Below are 22,721 nucleotides of genomic sequence, written 5' to 3'. Positions count from 1 at the left end.
AGAACAGACTTTTAAACCAAGTGTAAACATTTTGTTTGTGCATTGCTTGAATCCAAAATGTGGACATAGTGCTGCATGGCCATTTACTTGTTTCCTTTCTTTCAATCTTCTCTTCTTTTTCAAAAGGTGTCAAAGCTATATGGAGCCACAGAATCTAACAAATGACTCAGAATTCCTTTTCATGGAACTCTCAGATGATCCAGAACTGCAGCCTTTGCTCTTTATCCTGTTCCTGTCCACATACCTGGTCACCGTGCTGGGGAATCTACTCATCATCCTGGCTGTCACCTTTGACCCCCACCTACACACTCCAATGTACTTCTTCCTCTCCAACCCATCCTTGGCTGACATCGATTTCACCTCCACCACAATCTTGAAAATGATCCTGGACATTCAGACTCATAGCAGGGTCATCTCTTATGCAGGCTGCCTGACACAAATGTCCTTTTTTATGCTTTTTGGGTGTTTGGATGGTCTCCTCCTGACTGTGATGGCCTATGACCAGTTTGTAGCCATCTGTCACCCTCTGCATTACTTGGACATTATGAACCCATGTCTCCGTGGCTCATTGGTTTTGGTGTCACTTTTCATCAGTCTCTTGGTTTCCCAGATGCACAGTTCCATGGTGATAAAACTCACCTACTTCAAAGATGTGGACATCTCTCATTTCTTCTGCGACCCTTCTCATCTCCTCAACCTTGCCTGTTCTGACCTTTTCACCAATAACATAGTCATGTATTTTTGTTGGTGCCATCTCTCATTTTCTCCCTATATTGGGGATCTTTTCCTCTCATTTATTTATTTATTTTTCTTTTTCTCTTATTATAAAATTGTTTCCTCTCTTCTAAGGGTCCCCTCATCAGGTGGGAGGTATAAAGCTTTCTTGACCTGTGGCTCTCACCTGGCATTTGTTTACTTATTTTATGAAACAGGCCTTGGTGTCTACCTCAGCTCAGCCATCTCACAATCTCCCAGGAAGAATTGTGGCCTCGGTGGTGTGCACTGTGGTCACCCCCATGCTGAACTCCTTCATCTACAACCTGAGGAACCAAGATAGCAAAAGGGCCATGTGGAGGTTCCTCAGCAAAACAACCTGTTTTAAAATTGTTTTTTAAAAAATTCTCATTCATTCTAATTTTTCTTTGCTAACCACACGGAGCTTAAAGCACTCGAAGATTTTTGTAAATTAATTTTTATTGGAGTATATTTGCTTTACAATGTTGTGTTAGCTTCTGCTGTACAGCAGAGTGAATCAGTTATATGTTTGCATATATCCCTTCTATTTTGGATGTCTTTCCCATTTAGGTCTCCTCAGAGCATTGAGTAGAGTTCCCTGTGCTATGCAGCAGGTTCTCATTAGGTTGAGGATAGAAACTTAAATTTGTCTATTTGTACTCTAGTGTAGCACAGCAAGGGCAGAAATTAGGCACAGCTCGAAAAGTTATGACCAACCTAGATAGCATATTGAAAAGCAGAGACATTGCTTTGCCAACTAAGGTCCGTCTAGTCAAGGCTATGTTTTCTCCAGTAGTCATGTATGGATGTGAGAGTTGGACTGTGAAGAAGGCTGAGTGCCGAAAAATTGATGCTTTTGAACTGTGGTGTTGGAGAAGACTCTTGAGAGTCCCTTGGACTGCAAGGAGATCCAACCAGTCCATTCTGAAGGAGATCAACCCTGGGATTTCTTTGGAAGGAATGATGCTAAAGCTGAAACTCCAGTACTTTGGCCACCTCATGCGAAGAGCTGACTCATTGGAAAAGACTTTGATGCTGGGAGGGACTGGGGGCAGGAGGAGAAGGGGACGACAGAGGATGAGATGGCTGGATGGCATCACTGACTCGATGAACGTGAATCTGAGTGAACTCTGGGAGTTGGTGATGGACCAGGAGGCCTGGCGTGCTGCGATTCATGGGGTCGCAAAGAGTTGGACACGACTGAGCAACTGAACTGAACTGAACTACTTTGTATAGCATTGAACAAATTACCCACTACCTCATAAGGAAGAGTAAAGTCAATGTAACAATTATACATCCAGTATTTTTCTGCTGTCTTGAAACTTCTATAGACATCTCTAAGAAGACTTGCAAAAGAGAGAAAATATATATGGTTTGCTTTAAAATTGTAAAAATATGGTTTGTGTTTATTATCAGGACATTCAATAGAATCTATTTTTCTCTACTGGTTACTGCAAGATTAAGACTCACAGGACAAAGAGTGGGGTTTGACTATTTCTGCACATAGTAAAGGGATAAAAAGTGAGGACAGAAATTTCTCAGTGACACATCAAACACTGAAAGTGAGAAGATTCTTGTTTTATTTACAGATAGTCATCATGTAAGGAAAGCCAAGGCGAGTGCAAAGCAAATCGCTAATTTAATACATAAAGACCAACATCTATCTTTCATATACATCGTGTATTCTACACTCATCCTTAGCACTGACTCTAATGTCTGATTCCTTCTCCCCACAATGTTGTTACTTCAGTTTAACAATTTTACCGCTGCCCACATATTTTATAGAGCCCCAATACTCCCCTCATCTCTCTATAATCAACTCTACTCAGTCGCCATTTGGGCTTCCCTTGTGGCTCAGCTGGTAAAGAATCTGCCTGCAATGCAGGAGACCTGGGTTGGATCCCGGGTTGGGAAGATCCCCTGGAGAAGGGAAAGGCTACCCACTCCAGTATTCTGGCCTGGAGAATTCCATGAATTTTATAGTTCGTGGGGTCACAAAGAGTTGGACATGACTGAGTGAATTTTACTTCACTTCACTTCAAGGATACTCAGGGCTTCCCGGGTAGCTCAGCTGGTAAAGAATCTACCTGCAATGAGGGGCACTTGGGTTCAATCCCTGGGTTGGGAAGATCCTGTGAAGGAGAGCGTGGCAACCCTCTTCAGGACTCTTGCCTGGGGAATCTCATGGACAGAGGAGCCTAGAGGGCTACAGTTCAAAGGGTCAAAAAGAGTCAGACAACTGAAGTGACTTAGCACACATGCATAGCCCACATGCATAGTAATACATTTTGCGTGGATGAATTATTTTTAATGTCCCCAAACCCAGTGTCTTCCTCTCATAGACAGTGAGGTTTCTGTGTGGTGGGCACTGAGATCCTCTCATGGATCCAAACTCCTGGTTTTCCTATCCCTGTGTGTTTCCCTGCCACTGAGTGTGAGATATACATAGAGACCCACTGACAACAATAAGAATGAGGAAGAAATGTTGGGAAGTAATAGGGAACAGAGTACAATAATCTGGCTATTTTCCTGGTGCCTCTCTCTGGTATTCTTGATGGCTTACATTGATAAAACCCACCTGCCCCACCAGGAGGCCATGTGTCAAGGAACTGAAGGAATTCTCTGGATAATATTGTGTGAACAGGTGAATCTTATCAACAGCCTCATGAATGTGCTTGAAAGTGGACACTTGCTGATCTAGCCTTGAGATGCCTAGAACCCTGGCTGACACCTTGATTGTGACCTTCTGGGAGATGTACTGAAATATTTAATTAAAGTATCAGTTATTAAATTATAAGTAAAGATCAATAGTTTTCTAATACACCAATGACAATAAAGAAAAAAAACCTTAGAATTCAAAATTCATTGGTTTGGTGATTTAGTTGCTAAATCATGTCTAACCCCATGTGAAGTTTCAGTAAAATTGGCCAAAAAAAGAGAAGCTATCCTTAGAGACTGTGAAAATGGAAAGTATGTCATATCCATAGTATAGACCTAATGCTTTGTAGATTTCATGATTGATACTATCGATTCATAGATATCAAAGTAACACATTGCATGGCTAAATTGAGGGGGAAAGTCTGAATTTTGTGTTAAGATCCTGCAAGTGAGAAGTAATAAGCAAGAATATAGGAAAATTTTCTCCTGAGGAGAAAAGGGACCCAGATGCTTCCCAGGACATTCACTTTTCTCCTTTTCATGTTCCATTAATATTAACAAATCTCCAGAGATTGGGACAACATGGACCAACTGGCTCATGATGAGCTTCGGGCACTGAACCCTAAGGTCATATCATTGTAAATAATTGGCCAGTGCCTCTAGCTCATTAGTTTGCCAGTTCTAATACTGTGGCTCCACACCTGCTTTGATGCTGATGGAGGGGCTCTCCTGTGTATCACAAACCAGGGGTCTACTTGAAACTGCATGACCTGAGCTGTACAGTGGGGTCTGCAGTACCCAGTAGAGAGGAAAGTCTACCTGTTTCTAGTTTGTTTCCAGGGAGTTTTTGTTGAGATCATGTTGGTGCAGTGAATCTGGGGACATATTACAAAGCAGATGGGCAGGATCTAGCCTTGAATGGCTTGAAGCACACAGTCTTTATAGAGCATGAGGCCTGTGTGGTAGGCAGGATCTGAGATGCTCTCACAGATCTCAACTCTTGGTTTTCATTCCATTGTGTGTTTCCTCCCATCAAGTGTGAGCTAAAGTAAGGAAATGAAAACAAGTTATCCTTAGAAACAATTATTAACTCTGAAAATGAAAAGTGTACATACACATCCTTGGCATGGACCTCATGCTGCATAGATTTCATGATTGATACATGGATTTTCAGCCCTCAAAACCACACACTGAGTGGCAAAATGAGAAAAAATTGGACTTTAATGTTAAGATCCTGTGACTTGGAATTAAGGAGCAAGAGTACAGGGAATTTCCTCCTGAGGAGAAGAGGGACCCAGACTCATCCTAGGACATTCACTTTTCTCCTTTTCCTGTTCTATTAATATTAACAAGTCCCCAGAGATTGGAATAATATAGACTAACTAGCTAATGATGAGCTTTATGCATTGAGCCCTAAGGTCATATCATTGTAAATAATTGGTCAGTGCCTCCAGCTCTTTGGTTTGCCTGTTCTCATGTTGTGAATCCACACCTCTGTCTCTATCCTTTGTAGGAACGTACATCAGAATGTCCAGCCTGTGTCTGTCTTCCTGTCCGTCCTGAAAAGGGAGAGGCAGGAGAGAGGCAGTGAGTCTGTGCTCCTTGGTCATGTTCCAGCAGAGATGCAGCCCAGCCCAGTAAGTGTTGTGGGAGATAGTAATGATGAAGGGAGTTTGGGAGCAATCTACATGGGTTTGGAATTGTTTTATATTTATTGCTTGAGTACATCTGCATAATTTCTCCCCAATTATATGTACACACATTACTATTATTTTAATAAGAAGAGAGAAGTGAAATATTTTATGTAACATGTATCAGTTCAAGGGACTTTCCTGGTAGCTTAGTGGTAAAGAACCTGCCTGCCAATGCAGGAGATGTGGGTTCGAATCATGGGTCAAGAAGATTCCCTAGAGAAAGAAATGGCAATCCACTCCAGTATTCTTGCCTGGGAAATCCCATGGACAGAGGAGACTGGTAGGCTACAATTCATGGGGTCTCAAAGAGTCAGATGCAACTTAAGGACTAAACAACAGCAACTAGATCATGACTTAGACAATGTTAAAGCCAAGTTTGAAGCCAGTGATTTTAGACAGACTGACTGCAGATGCAAGGTAGGGAAGTCCCTCTGCCACCCCAAACTATCGTGCCACTTCCCTCTCAGTCCTGGCAGAGATTGCCTGCTCACTGTGCCCTTCCTCCAGTTTTCTGGAGGGCACAGTGGAGAGCAGTAGGTAGCTAGCTGTGTCAGCTTTAGGAAGAACATATGAGATCACAGGCAAAGACCAGAGAAATGATTGCCACCCGATACTATAGGGTAGATCTCTCTGTTGACATTGCTTCTGGATTTCACTTCCTCTGCCCACTTTCTCCTCTGCACTGATGATCAGTTGATTCAGTCATGAAAGCAGATACAAAATCAGAGTCTTGTGGTCCATTCCTACTCAGGTAAATGAAAACAGTTTAAAATAATATACTCCAGATGTATATGTTGCTATATCTCTGTATTTTTGCTGAAAACTTTCAGAAAGTCTGAAAACAGTGAAATTTGGGGTATGAGACTCAGAGAAGAAAAAACTTTATTTTGAATCTTTTATTCTCCACTAATTCTTAGTGTGTTATAGGGAAATTTCTTAGAATCTGTAAGACTTAGGATTGTCAACAGACTTGATTCCTCATTGATACAAACCCATTGAATTAGGACTAAACAAATAATGGTAGCCCTCTGTGCAATAACTATATGATGGATGAAGAGAGGGAAAAATACATTTTTGATATTTTGTTACTAATAATGATAAGGCTAATTCTCCTGTCATCTCTTCATCTGATGCTACGGTTTCCTCACATCCCTGACAGGAGATTTTTGCTTATTTTATTGTTTAGTTTATTGTGATTTTTGTTGGAACAAGTACGTTCTTCATAATGAAGAGAAATGACTGAGGTTTATTTATTTCTGATTCCTCAGAGCCTATATCTTGGTAGCACAGTAGAGGCAACAAGGATGAAAAACCCATTTTAGTGTTGAATAAACTCTTTCATTTTTCACAGAAACAATGTGTGGGCAATATAGCTTCCACACAGTGGACCATTCACGCTAGTGTTTTCATCCTTTTCAGAAAGTTCCATAGGACCAGAGACAAGTTAAAGTATTGCTTGTTTTTTCCTATATCATGGGACTTTCTTTGGGACCTATCATTTTCTATTCAATAGCTTCTACAGCATTCAATCTCTGAGAAGTCATTGAAGAAATTTTCATGAATATGGGGGAAAAAAGAGTCAGAAAAGAAGAGGACATGCACATCTTGATGCATGGGCCAAGACATATTTTAGGATTTCATGTTTTCTTTGCTTCAGCTCTGAGACAGGAAAGGCTTTGATCTCTTTGCCTTAGAACCCATGAAAGGTCATTAAACTAGGGGGAGTTTATTTTATTAATGAGTATGATCTCCCAATAATGATTGAAATTCTTTACACAAGTGATTGATTGTTTATTAAGTTCCAAACTTCCCTTTAGGTGTGATATACACTGTAGAGGCAAATATTGGACTGAATTTCCAGGAAGGAACAAAAACACAGAGAGGTGGAGAGATTTGCACATACTCTTTCCACTTACAGAGTGGAAAGACCCAGGACTCAAACCCTGGTCTGCTCATTCTTACACAAATTCTCAGTTACCTCCACTGTACCTAGTAAGAGTTTATTTTCAAATCTACTTGGGTCCCAGAAGTGACAGGGAAGATAAATGGTCTCAGCTTCTTTTGGTTCAGGGGGTGTATCTGTGAATTATGAAAGTGACGCAGCAGTTTACAGAGGCCATAATGACCCTAACATGGGGGATTTTAGGGTTTTCAATGATTAGCCATGCATTTTGCTGTCCAGTTTTGAAATCTAAGGTTGAGAAGGTTTCCTATATAAGATGAAAATGTGCAGCTAATGTGAAATTATCACAAGACAGACTTCAAAGTTCTTTTCAAAAGATACCTTATTAAAAGATGGTGTAGTTGTCAAAAATTATTTTTTCATTGAAACAAATATTAGCAATTACTAATATTAATTAGTGAAACTGATTATAATCAATTGTTAGAACTTGAATGACTAATTACCACTCACATATTACATACAAATCTTCATTTGTTTGATATAGAGAGAGGTACAAGAATTTTCATAGGATTGTTGTAAGCAGAAACTGATATGAATAAAAATATAATACATATAGTATAAATTAAATATTCATTTAATATATAAACTATATTAAAGTATGTATTATTGCCTTTAATATATGTCAAAGATATATTTTAAATTTGTTAAATTTATATTGCTTTCTATAAAAGTACATTTATGAACTGATGAAATGTTGTCTCTCCTTATGCAAAAATGTGTGTCAGGAAAATAAAGTAGTTGTATGTATTTCGCAGAGAGATGGAACCAAAATGTCTTGTAAAGAAGTGCATTTCAGGGGCAATATGGATAGTATTCTGTTTAGAGAAGAATTTATGAAAGCTGGTTTTGGATACATAAACGAATACTGACATTATGGAAACATTAAAAGGAAACAAACCCATCAACTTCACAACACATGTTGCTTTTAGGGATGTGCATGGAGAAGAACGGGATTGAACTGAGATGCCACAAAAACTTCAATGTTTTAAATTTTTGTAAAATATGACATCTGAAGCAAATATTATTAATGTCCATATTTTCAAAGCAGGTGAAGTATTCATGATAGTATTAATAGATATAATAGTCATGGACCTTCTTCTCAGTGTTGTGCAGTATCCTAAGGTGGTGTTTATCAAGCCCAGCTTCACAGAAGGAAGACCAAGAAATTCACATGTAGACATCCTGGAACCAGTTCTAGACTGAGGCTGGGGTAACTGAGTATTTTTAAAATATGCACATAAAAAACTAGATCAACTGGACCTGAAAACTACTGGTCTAAAACATTAATGATTTTTCTTTAGGTAGTTTCAATTACTATAATAATTTCATGGATAAGGAAACTGCCCAGATGTGTTTTCATTATTCCATTTTGATCTTTTACACAATTAAATTATAGTTTGAATGCCAAAATAATGAACCAGAATTACCTTTTAAAGGCAAAAGTGTAAGAATTGCAATCCCTGTATCAGGAAGGATTGACATGGAAATTTGTTATGTCACGATAAGAAGGTTGAGTTCTGACCTGACTGTGAAACCTCCCCTGAAACTCCTCAACTATAAATAAGAGAGTTTATGATCAGGAGAACAAGATCACCAGGTAAAAGGCACTCAACATCAGTTAATATGAAGACATGCAAGTCCAGATGTAAATTAAATATCATCTTAAATCTGTTAGGATGGCTATTATATAAAAAAAGCAACAAATGTTGGTGAGGATACAGAGGTAAGTGAATCTTTGTACTTGGTTGGTGGGAATGAATATTTATAGACACTAGAAAAACAGAATGGAGGTGCCCTAAAAAAGAAAAAACTGCAGTGAACTGAAATAGAACTACCACAGGACCTAGCAACTGCACTTCAGAGTACATGCTAACAAAACGAACTCAAAGCCTTTAAGAGATATGTGCATTCCCTTGTCCTTGAGATATTATTTTAAATAATGTAATATGGATATGTGTCTGCTGACAGATGAATAGATAAAGAAAATGTGCTGTGTATATATAAATGATGGGCTATTATTCAGCCATAAAATAAGGAAATCTTGCCATTTGTGACAACATGGATGGACCTGAAGAATATTATGCATATTAAAATATATACACCAGACATAGACAGTCAAATACTGTATGATCTCACTTATGTGTGGAAGTGAAGAATATCAAGCTCTTAGAAACATAGTTTTAACTGTAGTTGTGAGGATTGGTGGTGGAGAAAGTGGGGAGATGTTGGTCAAAGGGTACAAACTTTCAGTTATAAAATGAGTAAGTTCTGTGTATCTAATGTACAGCCTAGTGATTATGGCTAATAATTCTGCACTGTGTTGTTGAGATTTGCCAAGAGACTTTGGCTTACCTGTTAATACACATACACACATGCAAAGAAACTGTGTGAGGTGATGGATATGTTAATTAACTTGACTGTGGTAATCATTCCCCATATGTATATGTATTTAAATCGTCCTTTTGTATATCTTTAAACAGTTTCATCTCACACAACCCAAATTTATGCCATTTTGTCAATCATGTCAATAAACTGAAAAAAAGAAAAACAATGAAGTAGTATTATCCTGTCAGTACAGGACAGACAGAGTCCAAGCAATGTAAAGTAGTCTCATACTTCAGACATTTTACTGAGATGGTTCGAAACAAATAATCCTGTATAAGATAAAAAATCTCAAGAGGGTTACTTAAATTTCATTTTCATTCAGTCATTGACAATACTGTGCACATGAACACTATCTTTGTAGTCACCAACACATTAGATCTCGTACTCTTAATTAAACAAAGTTGATTAAAATTTGAAGTCCATCAAAGTCAAAGATATATACTAAATGACTTCTAAAAGACAGCTCTGATATTTGAGTAATCTCTATTTCATGAAGGAAGAAAGACAGAAAAACAAAGGATGAATAAAACTCTGAAGATCAAACAAAATGTTTCCGATTATGAACATTCATCTTTGATTTAGAATCCAGGTGACATAGTCTTGAATTTCATAGAGATTTGTAAATAGAAAAGTGAGAGAAATATCTAGAATTGTATTTGAGAAAATAAGATTTATATAAATGACTTAAATTTTTTATATTTGAATTATTATATATTTTCTTAGACGGGGAAGGGAATCTCTTATTCTATAAGGGAATCTCTTATCATCTCTAAAGAAGTAGGCTGTATTTAACTGAGGTCATGGATATATTACCTCTGACATTCTTATTTCTTTTACTTTTCAGTGAAGTTTTATAAAGTAAGAGTGCATAGACAGATGTGAATAACACAGAAACCAAAGAAGAAAGAATTCTAAGCAGATAGTATTTGTCACACTGAGAAATATTGCTGAAGGAACTAGGGTGTAAGATCTTAGAAATGAATTGCTTGAATCCAAAATATGGACACAATACTATGTGTTATTTACTTGTTTTCTTTCTTCCAAATCTTGTTTGTTTTTCAAAGGTGTCCAAGGTACATACAACCACAGAATCTAACACAGAATCTAACCAGTGTCTCAGAATTCTTCCTCCTGGGCCTGTCAGATGATCCAGAACTGCAGCCTTTGCTCTGTGTCCTGTTTCTGTCCATGTACCTGGTCACCGTGTTGGGGAACCTGCTCATCATCCTGGCCATCACCTCTGACTCCCACCTCCACACCCCCATGTACTTCTTCCTCTCCAACCTCTCCTTGGCTGACATTGGTTTTGTCTCCACCACAGTCCCCAAGATGATTGTGAACATCCTAACTCATAGCAGAGTCATCTCCTATGGGGGCTGCCTGACACAGATGTCTTCTTTTATACTTTTTGGATGTATGGATGGTATGCTTCTGTCTATGATGTCCTATGACAGGTTTGTGGCCATCTGTCACCCACTGCACTACCTGGTCATCATGAACCCACACCTCTGTTTCTCTTTAGTTTTGGTGTCTTTTTTTGGTAGCCTTATGGACTCCCAGGTACACAATTTGATTGTGCTACAACTTACCTGCTTCAAAGATGTAGAAATTTCCAATTACTTCTGTGACCCTTCTCTGCTCCTTAAGCTTGCCTGTTCTGACACTTTCACCAATAATATAATCCTGTATTTTACTGGTGCCATTTTTGCTTTTGTCCTTTTCTCAGGGATCTTTTTCTCTTATTACAAAATTCTTTCCTCCATTTTGAGAGTCCCATCATCAGGTGGGAGGTATAAAGCATTCTCCACCTGTGGCTCTCACCTGACAGTTGTTTGCTTATATTATGGAACAGGCCTTGGTGTGTACCTCAGCTCAGCCATCTCACAGTCTCCCAGGAAGGATTCACTGGCCTCAGTTATGTACACTGTGGTCACCCCCATGCTGAACCCCTTCATCTACAGCCTGAGGAACCGAGACATCAAAAGGGCCTTGTGCAGATTCCTCAACAAAGCAGTCTAACCTCCATTTGGAGTGTGGGTTGGAAAATGTAGCAAAATTAATATCTGGATCTGAAAATTCTATCTTTCTGATGACATCATTTGTAGCCCTTAGGGCCTACTTACCTCTCCTTGTTTTATACCTGAATATTGCTTCTTTAGATATGTTTTTGATGGGGCTGGGAAGGTCTTCTGGGATTCTATAGATGTGAAAAATACTGCGAGACTGAATCTTATTGTATCTAAGGAGGAGTCTCTCATTTATTGTGGTGGCCCACATGCTAGAAAGATGAACAACTCCATTTTTACAGATTTAGATAGTATATTTTTGGGGAAGCTGTTGTTTATTTTCCAGCTGATTACTATGTTTTAAATCTGTGTATGCAGTCTATGTGGAGAAGGCAATGGCAACCCACTCCAGTACTCTTGCCTGGAAAATCCCATGGACAGGGGAGCCTGGTGGGCTGCAGTCCAGGGGGCCACAAAGAGTCGGACACAACTGAGCAACTTCACTTCCCTCACTTCACTCACTTCATACTTTATCACTGGAGAAAGAAATGGCAACGCACTCCAATATTCTTGCCCAGAGAATCCCATGGATGGAGGAGCCTGGTGGGCCATGGTCCATGGGGTTGCAGATTTGGACATGACTGAAGTGACTGAGCACGTACGCATGCACACATGCAGTCTATGTGTGAGGATACATGTCACTGCTTCTCAGCCTTGGCTTTTCCCAAAATCATCTGGGAGGCTTAAAAATACTCACTGTTTTGCAACATTGTGAATCAACTATACTACAATAAAATAAACTAAAAAATAAACTGACAACTGAGTCTCACTGCCAAAGAGTTTATTTATTTTATTCTTATTTATTTATTTTTAAATTTATTTACTTATTTTAAAGGAGGATAATTCCTTCACAATGTTAGACTTAGGGTGTCCTGAACTGAAGATTATAAAAAATTACTTATTTTTATTTTTGGTCATACTATGCAGCTTGTGGGGTCTTAAGTCCCAGACCAGGGATTGAACTCCTGCCTCCTACATTGAAAGGTGGACTCTAATCCACTAGACCACCAGGAAAGTCCTAGCATGAGTATTTTTAAACACACTTAGTCTGGTTCTAGCATGTGGCCAAGGTTGGAACTTCTGATCTAAGTCAGATCGTTCAGTCAAATGTGACCTTTATGTCATATGTCCTAACTGCTCATGGACAAATGTCCCAGATTCTAAAGAGATCTGAGCTCATGGGGGAAAGTATGAAGAGCCTGCTGTAGTAACAGGCAATGTACCTGTGTGTATACTCAGTTAGTAAGTTGCTTCTGACTCTTTAGCGACCCCATGGACCGTAGTCTGCCAGGCTCCTCTGTCCATGATATTTTCCAGGCAAAAATACTGGAGTTGCCATTTCCTTCTCCAGGGAGTCTTCCTGACTCAAGGATGGAACCCATATATCTTGAATTGGAAGGCAGTTTCTTTACTACTGAGAAGCCCAACAGGCAGTGTGTTTTCCCCATTATTGCTGATAATGATTCTTCACATATAGCCTCTCTATACCATAGAATTTGGTCTCTGTAGCCTATATGTAGCCTATAAATATATTGTCTCTACTCCAAACTCACACTTATATACATTGCTTTGGGGTGTGGCTCTTGAAATATTTGTTCCATTTTCTAGCTTACATATATTCAATAGTGGTCAGTGTACATTGTATGCATTATATACAGTATACCTTCTATACGTTGCTTTGGGGTATGGCTCTTGAAATGATTGCTCTGTTTTTTATCTTACATACATTCAGTAGTGGTCAGTAAATTTTCTTTGCCCTAAATGATCAGCTGTTCCTTTTATACTCCTCAAGCCCTTGGTGGAGTAACATCTTTCTTCACTCAAAAGTGCTATGTTCAGTTCAGTTCAGCTCAGTCGCTCAGTCGAGTCCGACTCTTTGTGACCCCATGAATTGCAGCATGCCAGGCCTCCCTGTCCATCACCAACTCCCGGAGTTCACCCAAACCCATGTCCATTGAGTTGGTGATGCCATCCAGCCATCTCATCCTCTGTCATCCCCTTCTCCTCGCACCCCCAATCCCTCCCAGCATCAGAGTCTTTTCCAATAAGTCAGCTCTTCGCATGAGGTGGCCAAAGTGTTGGAGTCTCAGCTTTAGCATCAGTCCTTTCAACACCCAGGACTGATCTCCTTTAGGATGGACTGTTTGGATCTCCTTGCAGTCCAAGGGACTCTCAAGAGTCTTCTCCAACACCACAGTTCAAAAGCATCAATTCTTCAGTGCTCAGCTTTCTTCACAGTCCAACTCTCACATCCATACATGACCACAGGAAAAACCATAGCCTTGACTAGACAGACCTTTGTTGGCAAAGTAATGTCTCTGCTTTTGAATATGCTATCTAGGTTGGTCATAACTTTTCTTACGGTTTTGTTATTTTTTGCCTGTTAGCCTTTCAATATCTTTTAAACCAACTCCCAGTTTCAGTTTAGTTTAGTTCAGTTGCTCAGTTGTGTCTCACTCTGCAATGCCTTGGACTACAGCACGCCAGGCTTCCCTGTCCATCACAAATTCCCAGAGCTTGCTCAAACTTATGTTGATCGAGTCAGTGATGCCATCCAATCATCTCATCCTCTGTTGTCCCCTTCTTCTCCTGCCTTCAATCTTTCCCAGCCTCAGGGTCTTTTTCAATGAGTCAGTTTTTCACATCAGGTGGCCAAAGTATTGGAGCTTCAGCTTCAGCATTAGTCCTTCCAAAGAATATTCAGGACTGATTTCTATTAGCATTGACTTGCTTGATATCCTTGCTGTCCAAGGGACTCTCAAGAGTCTTCTCCAACACCACAGTTCCAAAGCATCAATTCTTCAGTGCTCAGCTTTCTTTATATTCCAACTTTCACATCCATACAGGACTACTGGAAGTCAAACCGTAGCTTTGACTAGATGGACATTTGTCAGCAAATTATGTCTCTACTTTTTAATATGATGTCTAGGTTTGTCAAAGTTCTTCTTCCAAAGAGCAAGCATCTTTAAATTTCATGGCTGCAGTCACCATCTGCAGTGATTTTGGAGCCCAAGAAAATAAAGTCTCTCACTATTTCCATTCTTTCCCCATCTATTTGCCATGAAGTGATGGGACTGGAAGCCATGATCTTCGTTTTTTGAATGTTGAGTTTAAGCCAGCTTTTTCACTCTCCTCTTTCACTTTCATCAAGAGGCTCTTTAGTTCCTCTTTGCTTTCTGCCATAAGGCACTGTCATCTGCATATCTGAGGTTATTGATAATCCTCCCTGCAATCTTGATTCCAGCTTGTGCTTTATCCAGCCTGGCATTTCATATAAATTAAATAAGCAGGGTGACAATATATAGCTCTGATGTACTCCTTTCCCAATTTGGAACCAGTCATTTTCCCTATGTCCAGTTCTGTTACTTCTTGACCTGCATACAGATTTCTCAGGAGGAAGGAAAGGTGGTCTGGTATTCCCATCTCTTTCAGAATTTTTCAGTTTGTTGTGATCCACATAGTCAACGACTCTAGCATACTCAGTGAAGAAGAAGTAGATAGTGTCTGGAATTCCCTTGCTTTTTCTATGACTACTTGATCTCTGGTTCCTCTGCCTTTTCTAAGTCCAGCTTATCCATCTGGAAATTCTTGGTTCACATAGTGTTGACGTTTAGCTTGAAGGATTTTGAGCATTACTTTACTAGTGTGTGAAGTGAGCACAATTGTACAGTGGTTTGGACAATCTTTGGCATTGCCCTTCTTTGCAGTTGGAATGAAAACTGATCTTTTCTGGTCCTGTGAAAAATGGAAAACTCTGAAAATGTATAGTGTATCACATCGTTGGTCTAGACCTCATGATGCAAAGATTTCATCATTGATACAATGGATTTCAACATATCAAAATCACACATTGAGTGGTAAATTGAGAAAAAAAGGTCTGATGTTATGTTAAGATCTGCAACTTGTAAGTAAGAAGCAAGAGTACGTGTAATTTCCTCCTGAGATGAAAAGGGACCCAGACCCTTCCCAGGACATTCACTCTTCTCCTTTTCCTGTTCTTTTAATATTAACAAGTCCCCAGAGTTGAGGACAACATGGACCAAGTGGCTAATGATGAGTTTTGGGCCTTGACCTCTAAGGTCATACCATTGTAAATAATTGGCCAGTGCCTCCAAGCTCATTATTTTGCCTGTTCTAACATTGTGAATCCACACCTATGTCTCCATCCTTTGTAGGAACCTACATCAGAATGTCCAGCCTGAGTCTGTTTAGCTGTCCATCCTGAGGAGGGACCCTGAGACTTCATCACACACCAGGCAGAAGCGAGGCAGTGAGTCTGTGCTCCTTGGTCATGTTCCAGCAGAGATACAGCCAACCTAGTAAGTGCTATGGAGACAGGGATGGTGAAGAGGTGTTGGGAGCAATCTACATGGGTTTGGAATAGAGTGCTTTAAAGATCATATTCTTAGTTTTGGTTGAGATGTGAGGACTTTCATTCAGAGTTCTCATTTCACCCTCACTGGCCTGGCTCTGGCTGGTATCCCTCCCAATAGAGAAGCAAATGTGCCTCTGTAAACTTTCCTCTTGTTCATTTGTGGTTTGGTCACTCAGTTGTGTCTGACTCTTTGCAACCCTGTGGACTGCAGCGTGCCAGGCTTCCCTGTCCTTCATCATCTCCTGGAGTTTGCTCAAACTCATGTCTGTTGAGTCAATGATGCCATCCAAACATCTCATCCTCTGTTCCCCTTCCTTCTAACACTTCAGTTCATTATGGGATCAGTGATGAGGATGAGAACGTGCATGACGAGGATGACATGAACCATACCATCCTATCCTGTTATTGAAGGCCTCTTAAGTGTCAGGCTCTGAAGTATACATTTTGTATTTCCTGCTTGATTACATGTGCGTAATTTCCCCCAATTATATGTACATAACACTACTATTATTTTAATGAGGAAATAAGTGAAACACTTTATGTAACATGTACCAGTTCTTGGGACTTCCCTGGTGGCTCAAGTGGTGAAGAATCTGCCTGCCAATGGAGGAGACTCAAGTTCGATCCCTGGGTCATAAAAATCCCCTGCAGAAGGAAATGGCAACCCACCCCAGTGTTCTTGCCTGGGAAATCCCATGGACAGAGGAGCCTAGTGGGCTACAGTTCTTGGTGTCACAAAGAGTCAGACACAACTTAGGGGCTAAACAACAGCAACCAGATCACAAATTAAAGAACAATAAAATCATGTTTGAAGTCAGTCATTTTGGACAGACTGATTCCAAATGCTAGGTATGTGGGCAATGCCGTGCCACCCCAAACCATCATGTCACTCACTTCCCTGTCAGTCCTGGCAGAGACTCCCTGCTCCCTGCTCACTGTTACAGAAACACTTATACTCTGTTGGTGGGAAGGAATAATGATACAGCCATTACAGAAAACAGAATGGAGGTTCCTTAAAAAAATTAAAAGCTGCAACTAATTGAAATAGAACTACCATAGGATCTAGCAATCCACTTCAGAACTTCTAACAGATATTTGCATTCCCTTGTTATCATCATATTATTTTAAATAGTGAAAATGTGTTTATTGACTGTTGAATAGGTAAAAAATATTGTGTGTTTATATAAATAATGGGATATTACTCAGCCAGAAAAACAAGGAAATCCTGCCATTTGTGACAACATGGAATGATCTGGAAAATATTATGTCTATTCAAAAAAATAATTTAATTTAATTGGAGGATGATTACAGTGTTGGGACAGTTTTTGGCATACATCATCATGAATCAAAATTTCAAGAGAGTTTCTTAAATTCTATTACCATTTAATCATTAACATTGTTCTGTACAGTAATACCACCTTTGTAGTCATCAATGCATTATGATCCTGTGTTTAATTAAACCATACTGACCAAAATTTGAATTCCACTAAAGTCAAAGATATGAAGAATATACTAAAAATTTTTAAAAGACCACTCTAATGTTTGAGTAATGACTTACTTCATGAAGAAGGGAAGGCAGAAAACAAAGAATGATAAAACTCTGAATATCATATAAAATGTGTTATCATTATGAACATTCATTTTAATTAAGAATCAAGAGGACCTAGTTCTGCATTTCATAGATTTGTCAATATTGAAAATGAGGAAAATATCTAGAATTGTTTTTGATTGAATTAAGATTTATATAACTATATATGTCTTAATTACTTTAAATCAAATTTTATATTTTATTAGAGGGGAAGGGAATTTCTCCTTCTACATTATATCTAAAGAAGTTGGTTATATTTAGCTGAGATTATGGATGTTTTAGCTCTAATATTCTGGTTCCCTTTCACTTTTCTATGAAGTTTTATAAAGTAAGAGTGTATAGGCAGAGATGGATAACATAGAAACCAAGGAGAAAACATTTCTAGGTAGGTAGAATTTGCCACACTGAGAAATATTGCTGAAGATACTGGGATGTATAATCTTAAAATGAATTGCTTGAATCCAAAATATGGGCACAGCTCTCAAAGCCCATTTACTTGTTTCCTTTGTTTCCAGACCTCTTTGTTTTTCCAGAGGTGTCCAAGCTACATAGAACTGGAAATCTAACAAGTGTCTCAGAATTCTTCCTCCTGGGCCTCTCAGATGATGCAGAACTGCAGCCTTTGCTCTGTGTCCTGTTTCTGTCCATGTACCTGGTCACCATGCTGGGGAACCTGCTCATCATTCTGGCCGTCACCTCCGACCCTCACCTCCACACTCCCATGTACTTCTTTCTCTCCAACCTGTCTTCGGCTGACATCAGTTTCTTCTCCACCACTGTTCCCAAGATGATTGTGGACATCAAAACTCACAGCAGAGTCATCTCCTATGAAGGCTGCCTGACACAGATGTCTATTTTTATCCTTTTTGGGTGTATGGATAGTATGCTTCTGCCTGTGATGGCTTATGACAGGTTTGTGGCCATCTGTCACCCACTGCACTATACAATCATCATGAGCCCACGTACCTGTTGCATCTTCATTTTGGTGTCGTTTTTTGTTAGCCTTTTGGATTCCCAGATGTATAATGTGACTGTGTTACAACTTACCTGCTTCGAGGATATAGAAATTTCTAGTTTCTTCTGTGACTCTTCTCAGCTGCTCAACCTTGGCTGTTCTGATACTTTCATGAATAATGTAGTCAGCTATATTATCATTGCCATCTCTGGTTTTCCCCCTAGCTGAGGAATCTTTTTCTCTTACTATAAAATTCTTGTCTCCATTCTGAGAGTCCCCTCATCAAGTGAGATGTATAAAGCCTTTGCCACCTGTGGCTCTCACCTGGCACTGGTATGCTTGTTTTATGGAACAGCCCTGGGGGTATATCTCAGCTCAGCCATCTCCCTTCCTCCAAGGAAGGATGTAGCAGCCTCAGTGGTTTACACTGTGGTCACCCCCATGCTGAACCCCTTCATCTATAGTCTGAGGAACAAAGACATCAAAAAGGCTATGTGGAGGTTCCTCAGCAGAACAATCTCAGCTTAGGACCTGGCCACCCATTTGAGTGTAGGCTAGAAAATGCAGCAAAACAAAACCTGGAGATTTAAAATTCTACCTTTCTTATGTCATCAGTTTTGCAACTCTTATGACCTTCCTGTCATCTTTGCTTTCCACCTGAATATTGTTTCTGTTTCGGGTTTAACATGACAGCGGGAGAAAGAGGATCCTTTGTGTGTCATAATCACTTCTTACCTGAATTTCTTTATATCTATGGAGATTCTATAATTTATCTTTGGTGGCACAAACATCCTTGAAGAATGAATACTTCCCTTTCAATATATTGAAAATTTATGAGTTTTGCACAGCTGTTACATCGTTTCCATAGTAAATTCTGTATCTATGTTTTAAATCCACACATGCATTTATGGATGAGGAGGCATGTCACTGCTTCTCAAACTAGGCTTTTATCAAAAATATCTGGGAAGATTAAAAATACTGACTTTGGGTTTCACCACCAGATACTTTAACTGTACTTGGTTGTGGCCTAAATATGAGTATTTTTCAAAGCACTCAGGTGGTTCTAGTGTGCGGCCAAGATGGAGAACTACTGATGTAAGTCAGAATTTTCCTTTAAAAGTGACCTTTATAATTTGGGTCCTAACTGCTCATGGACAAATGCTGAAGATCCAGAAGAGATCAGAGGTCAAAGGGTAGAAGGTATGAAGACTCTGCTGTAGTAACAAGCAATAATGCCTTTCCCCCATTATTTCCAATAATCTTCACATGGTGTATCTACATCATATGCATGGACTTTGCTCTGGGGTGGGATGCTCAGAATCACTCTTCTATGTCGCATCTTGTGTTGATCTTACATTTTTTCAACATGATCTTTAAATATATCTTTGCCCTAAATGCTCAGGTGATCCCTTTAAACCCCTCAAGCCCTTGGTAGAGTAGCTTCTTCTTTCACTTATGATGGCTATATTCTTTATTTTTATTTTTACTGTATTTTACTTTACAATACTGTATTGGTTTTGCCATACATTGACATGAATCCAGCACAGGTGTATATGCGTTCCCAAACATGAACCCCCCTCCCACCTCCCTCTCCATAACATCTCTCTGGGTCATCACCGTGCACCAGCCCCAAGCATGCTGTATCCTGCATCAGACATAGACTGGCGATTCGATTCTTATATGGTAGTATACAGGTTACAATGCCATTCTCCCAAATCATCCCACCCTCTCCCTCTCCCTCAGAGTCCAAAAGTCCGTTATACACATCTGTGTCTTTTTTGCTGTCTTGCATACAAGGTCGTCATTGCCATCTTTCTAAATTCCATATATGTGTGTTAGTATACTGTATTGGTGTTTTTCTTTCTGGCTTACTTCACTCTGTATAATCAGCTCCAGTTTCATCCATCTCATCAGAACTGATTCAAATGTATTCTTTTTAATGGCTGAGTAATACTCCATTGTGTATATGTACCACCGCTTTCGTATCCATTCGTCTGCTGATGGACATCTAGGTTGTTTCCATGTCCTGGCTATTATAAACAGTGCTGCGACATTTCCTCGGTGTGTATGCCCGGAAGTGGGATTGCTGGGTCATAAGGTAGTTCTATTTGCAATTTTTTAGGGAATCTCCACACTGTTCTCCAAAGTGGCTGTACTAGTTTGCATTCCCACCAACAGTGTAGGAGGGTTCTCTTTTCTCCACACCCTCTCCAGCGTTTATTGCTTGCAGATTTTTGGATCGCAGACATTCTGACTGGTGTGAAGTGGTACCTCATTGTGATTTTGATTTGCATTTCTCTGATAATGAGTGATGTTGAGCATCTTTTCATATGTTTGTTAGCCATCCGTATGTCTTCTTTGGAGAAATGTCTATTTAGTTCTTTGGCCCATTTTTTGATTGGGTCGTTTATTTTTCTGGAATTGAGCTGCATAAGTTGCTTGCATATTTTTGAGATTAGTTGTTTGTCAGTTGCTTCATTTGCTATTATTTTCTCCCATTCAGAAGGCTGTCTTTTCACCTTGCTTATAGTTTCCTTTGTTGTGCAGAAGCTTTTAATTTTAATTAGATCCCATTTGTTTATTTTTGCTTTTATTTCCAGAATTCTGGGAGGTGGATCATAGAGGATCCTGCTGTGATTTATGTCTGAGAGTGTTTTGGCTATGTTCTCCTCTAGGAGTTTTATAGTTTCTGGTCTTACATTTAGATCTTTAATCCATTTTGAGTTTATTTTTGTGTGTGGTGTTAGAAAGTGATCTAGTTTCATTCTTTTACAAGTGGTTGACCAGTTTTCCCAGCACCACTTGTGAAAGAGATTGTCTTTACTCCATTGTATATTCTTGCCTCCTTTGTCAAAGATAAGGTGTCCATATGTGTGTGGATTTATCTCTGGGCTTTCTATTTTGTTCCATTGATGTATATTTCTGTCTTTGTGCCAGTACCATACTGTTTTGATGACTGTGGCTTTGTAGTAGAGCCTGAAGTCTGGCAAGTTGATTCCTCCAGTTCCATTCTTCTTTCTCAAGATTGCTTTGGCTATTCGAGGTTTCTTGTATTTCCATACAAATCTTGAAATTATTTGTTCTAGTTCTGTGAAAAATGTGGCTGGTAGCTTGATGGGGATTGCATTGAATTTGTAAATTGCTTTGGGTAGTATACTCGTTTTCACTATATTGATTCTTCCGATCCATGAACATGGTATATTTCTCCATCTATTAGTGTCCTCTTTGATTTCTTTCATCAGTGTTTTATAGTTTTCTATATATAGGTCTTTAGTTTCTTTAGGTAGACATATCCCTAAGTATTTTATTCTTTTCGTTGCAATGGTGAATGGAATTGTTTCCTTAATTTCTTCTTTTACTTTCTCATTATTAGTGTATAGGAATGCAAGTGATTTCTGTGTGTTGATTTTATATCCTGCAACTTTACTATATTCATTGATTAGCTCTAGTAATTTTCTGGTGGAGTCGTTAGGGTTTTCTATGTAGAGGATCATGTCATCTGCAAACAGTGAAAGTTTTACTTCTTCCTTTCCAATTTGGATTCCTTTTATTTTTTTTTCTGCTCTGATTGCTGTGGCCAAAATTTCCAGAACTATGTTGAATAGGAACAGTGAAAGTGGGCACCCTTGTCTTGTTCCTGACTTTAGGGGAAATGCTTTCTTTTTTTTTTTTCTCTCTCTCTTTTTTTTAAAATTTTTTTAATTTTAAAATCTTTAATTCTTACATGCGTTCCCAAACATGAACCCCCCTCCCACCTCCCTCCCCATAACATCTCTCTGGGTCATCCCCATGCACCAGCCCCAAGCATGCTGTATCCTGCGTCAGACATAGACTGGTGATTCAATTCTTACATGATAGTATACATGTTAGAGTGCCATTCTCCCAAATCATCCCACCCTCTCCCTCTCCCTCTGAGTCCAAAAGTCCGTTATACACATCTGTGTCTTTTTCCTGTCTTGCATACAGGGTCGTCATTGCCATCTTCCTAAATCCCATATATATGTGTTAGTATACTGTATTGGTGTTTTTCCTTCTGGCTTACTTCACTCTATAATCGGCTCCAGTTTCATCCATCTCATCAGAACTGATTCAAATGAATTTTTTAATGGCTGAGTAATACTCCATTGTGTATATGTACCACAGCTTTCTTATCCATTCATCTGCTGATGGACATCTAGGTTGTTTCCATGTCCTGGCTATTATAAATAGTGCTGCGATGAACATTGGGGTACATGTGTCTCTTTCAATTCTGGTTTCCTTGGTGTGTATGCCCAGCGGTGGGATTGCTGGGTCATACGGTAG

The 22,721-nt window shown here is 39.3% G+C and overlaps 2 protein-coding genes and 1 pseudogene across 2 annotated transcripts; all 3 read left to right on the top strand.

Moving 5' to 3' along the window:
• Nucleotides 1-139: 139 nt before the first annotated feature.
• LOC138440587 (putative gustatory receptor clone PTE01) lies at nucleotides 140-1,115 on the top strand. The gene is given in 2 exon segments (XM_069590280.1): nucleotides 140-975; nucleotides 977-1,115. Coding segments are annotated over 2 exon segments (975 nt in total).
• A 9,319-nt stretch (nucleotides 1,116-10,434) lies between these two features.
• Nucleotides 10,435-11,454, top strand: LOC138440586 (olfactory receptor 7E24-like). The gene has a single exon (XM_069590279.1). It carries the CDS (start codon nucleotides 10,435-10,437, stop codon nucleotides 11,452-11,454), a length of 1,020 nt encoding a protein of 339 aa, XP_069446380.1.
• Nucleotides 11,455-15,535: 4,081 nt separating this feature from the next.
• On the top strand, nucleotides 15,536-18,977 carry LOC138440585 (olfactory receptor 7E178-like; annotated as a pseudogene).
• Nucleotides 18,978-22,721: the final 3,744 nt, after the last annotated feature.

Source organism: Ovis canadensis, chromosome 5, assembly GCF_042477335.2.
Source record: "Ovis canadensis isolate MfBH-ARS-UI-01 breed Bighorn chromosome 5, ARS-UI_OviCan_v2, whole genome shotgun sequence".
Taxonomy (NCBI): domain Eukaryota; kingdom Metazoa; phylum Chordata; class Mammalia; order Artiodactyla; family Bovidae; genus Ovis; species Ovis canadensis.
This window is presented reverse-complemented; position numbering and strand designations above follow the sequence as displayed.

Bases quoted from the DNA above. Each gene is read 5' to 3' on its own strand.
- LOC138440586 (XM_069590279.1), top strand. From the start codon at position 10,435: ATGGACACAATACTATGTGTTATTTACTTGTTTTCTTTCTTCCAAATC.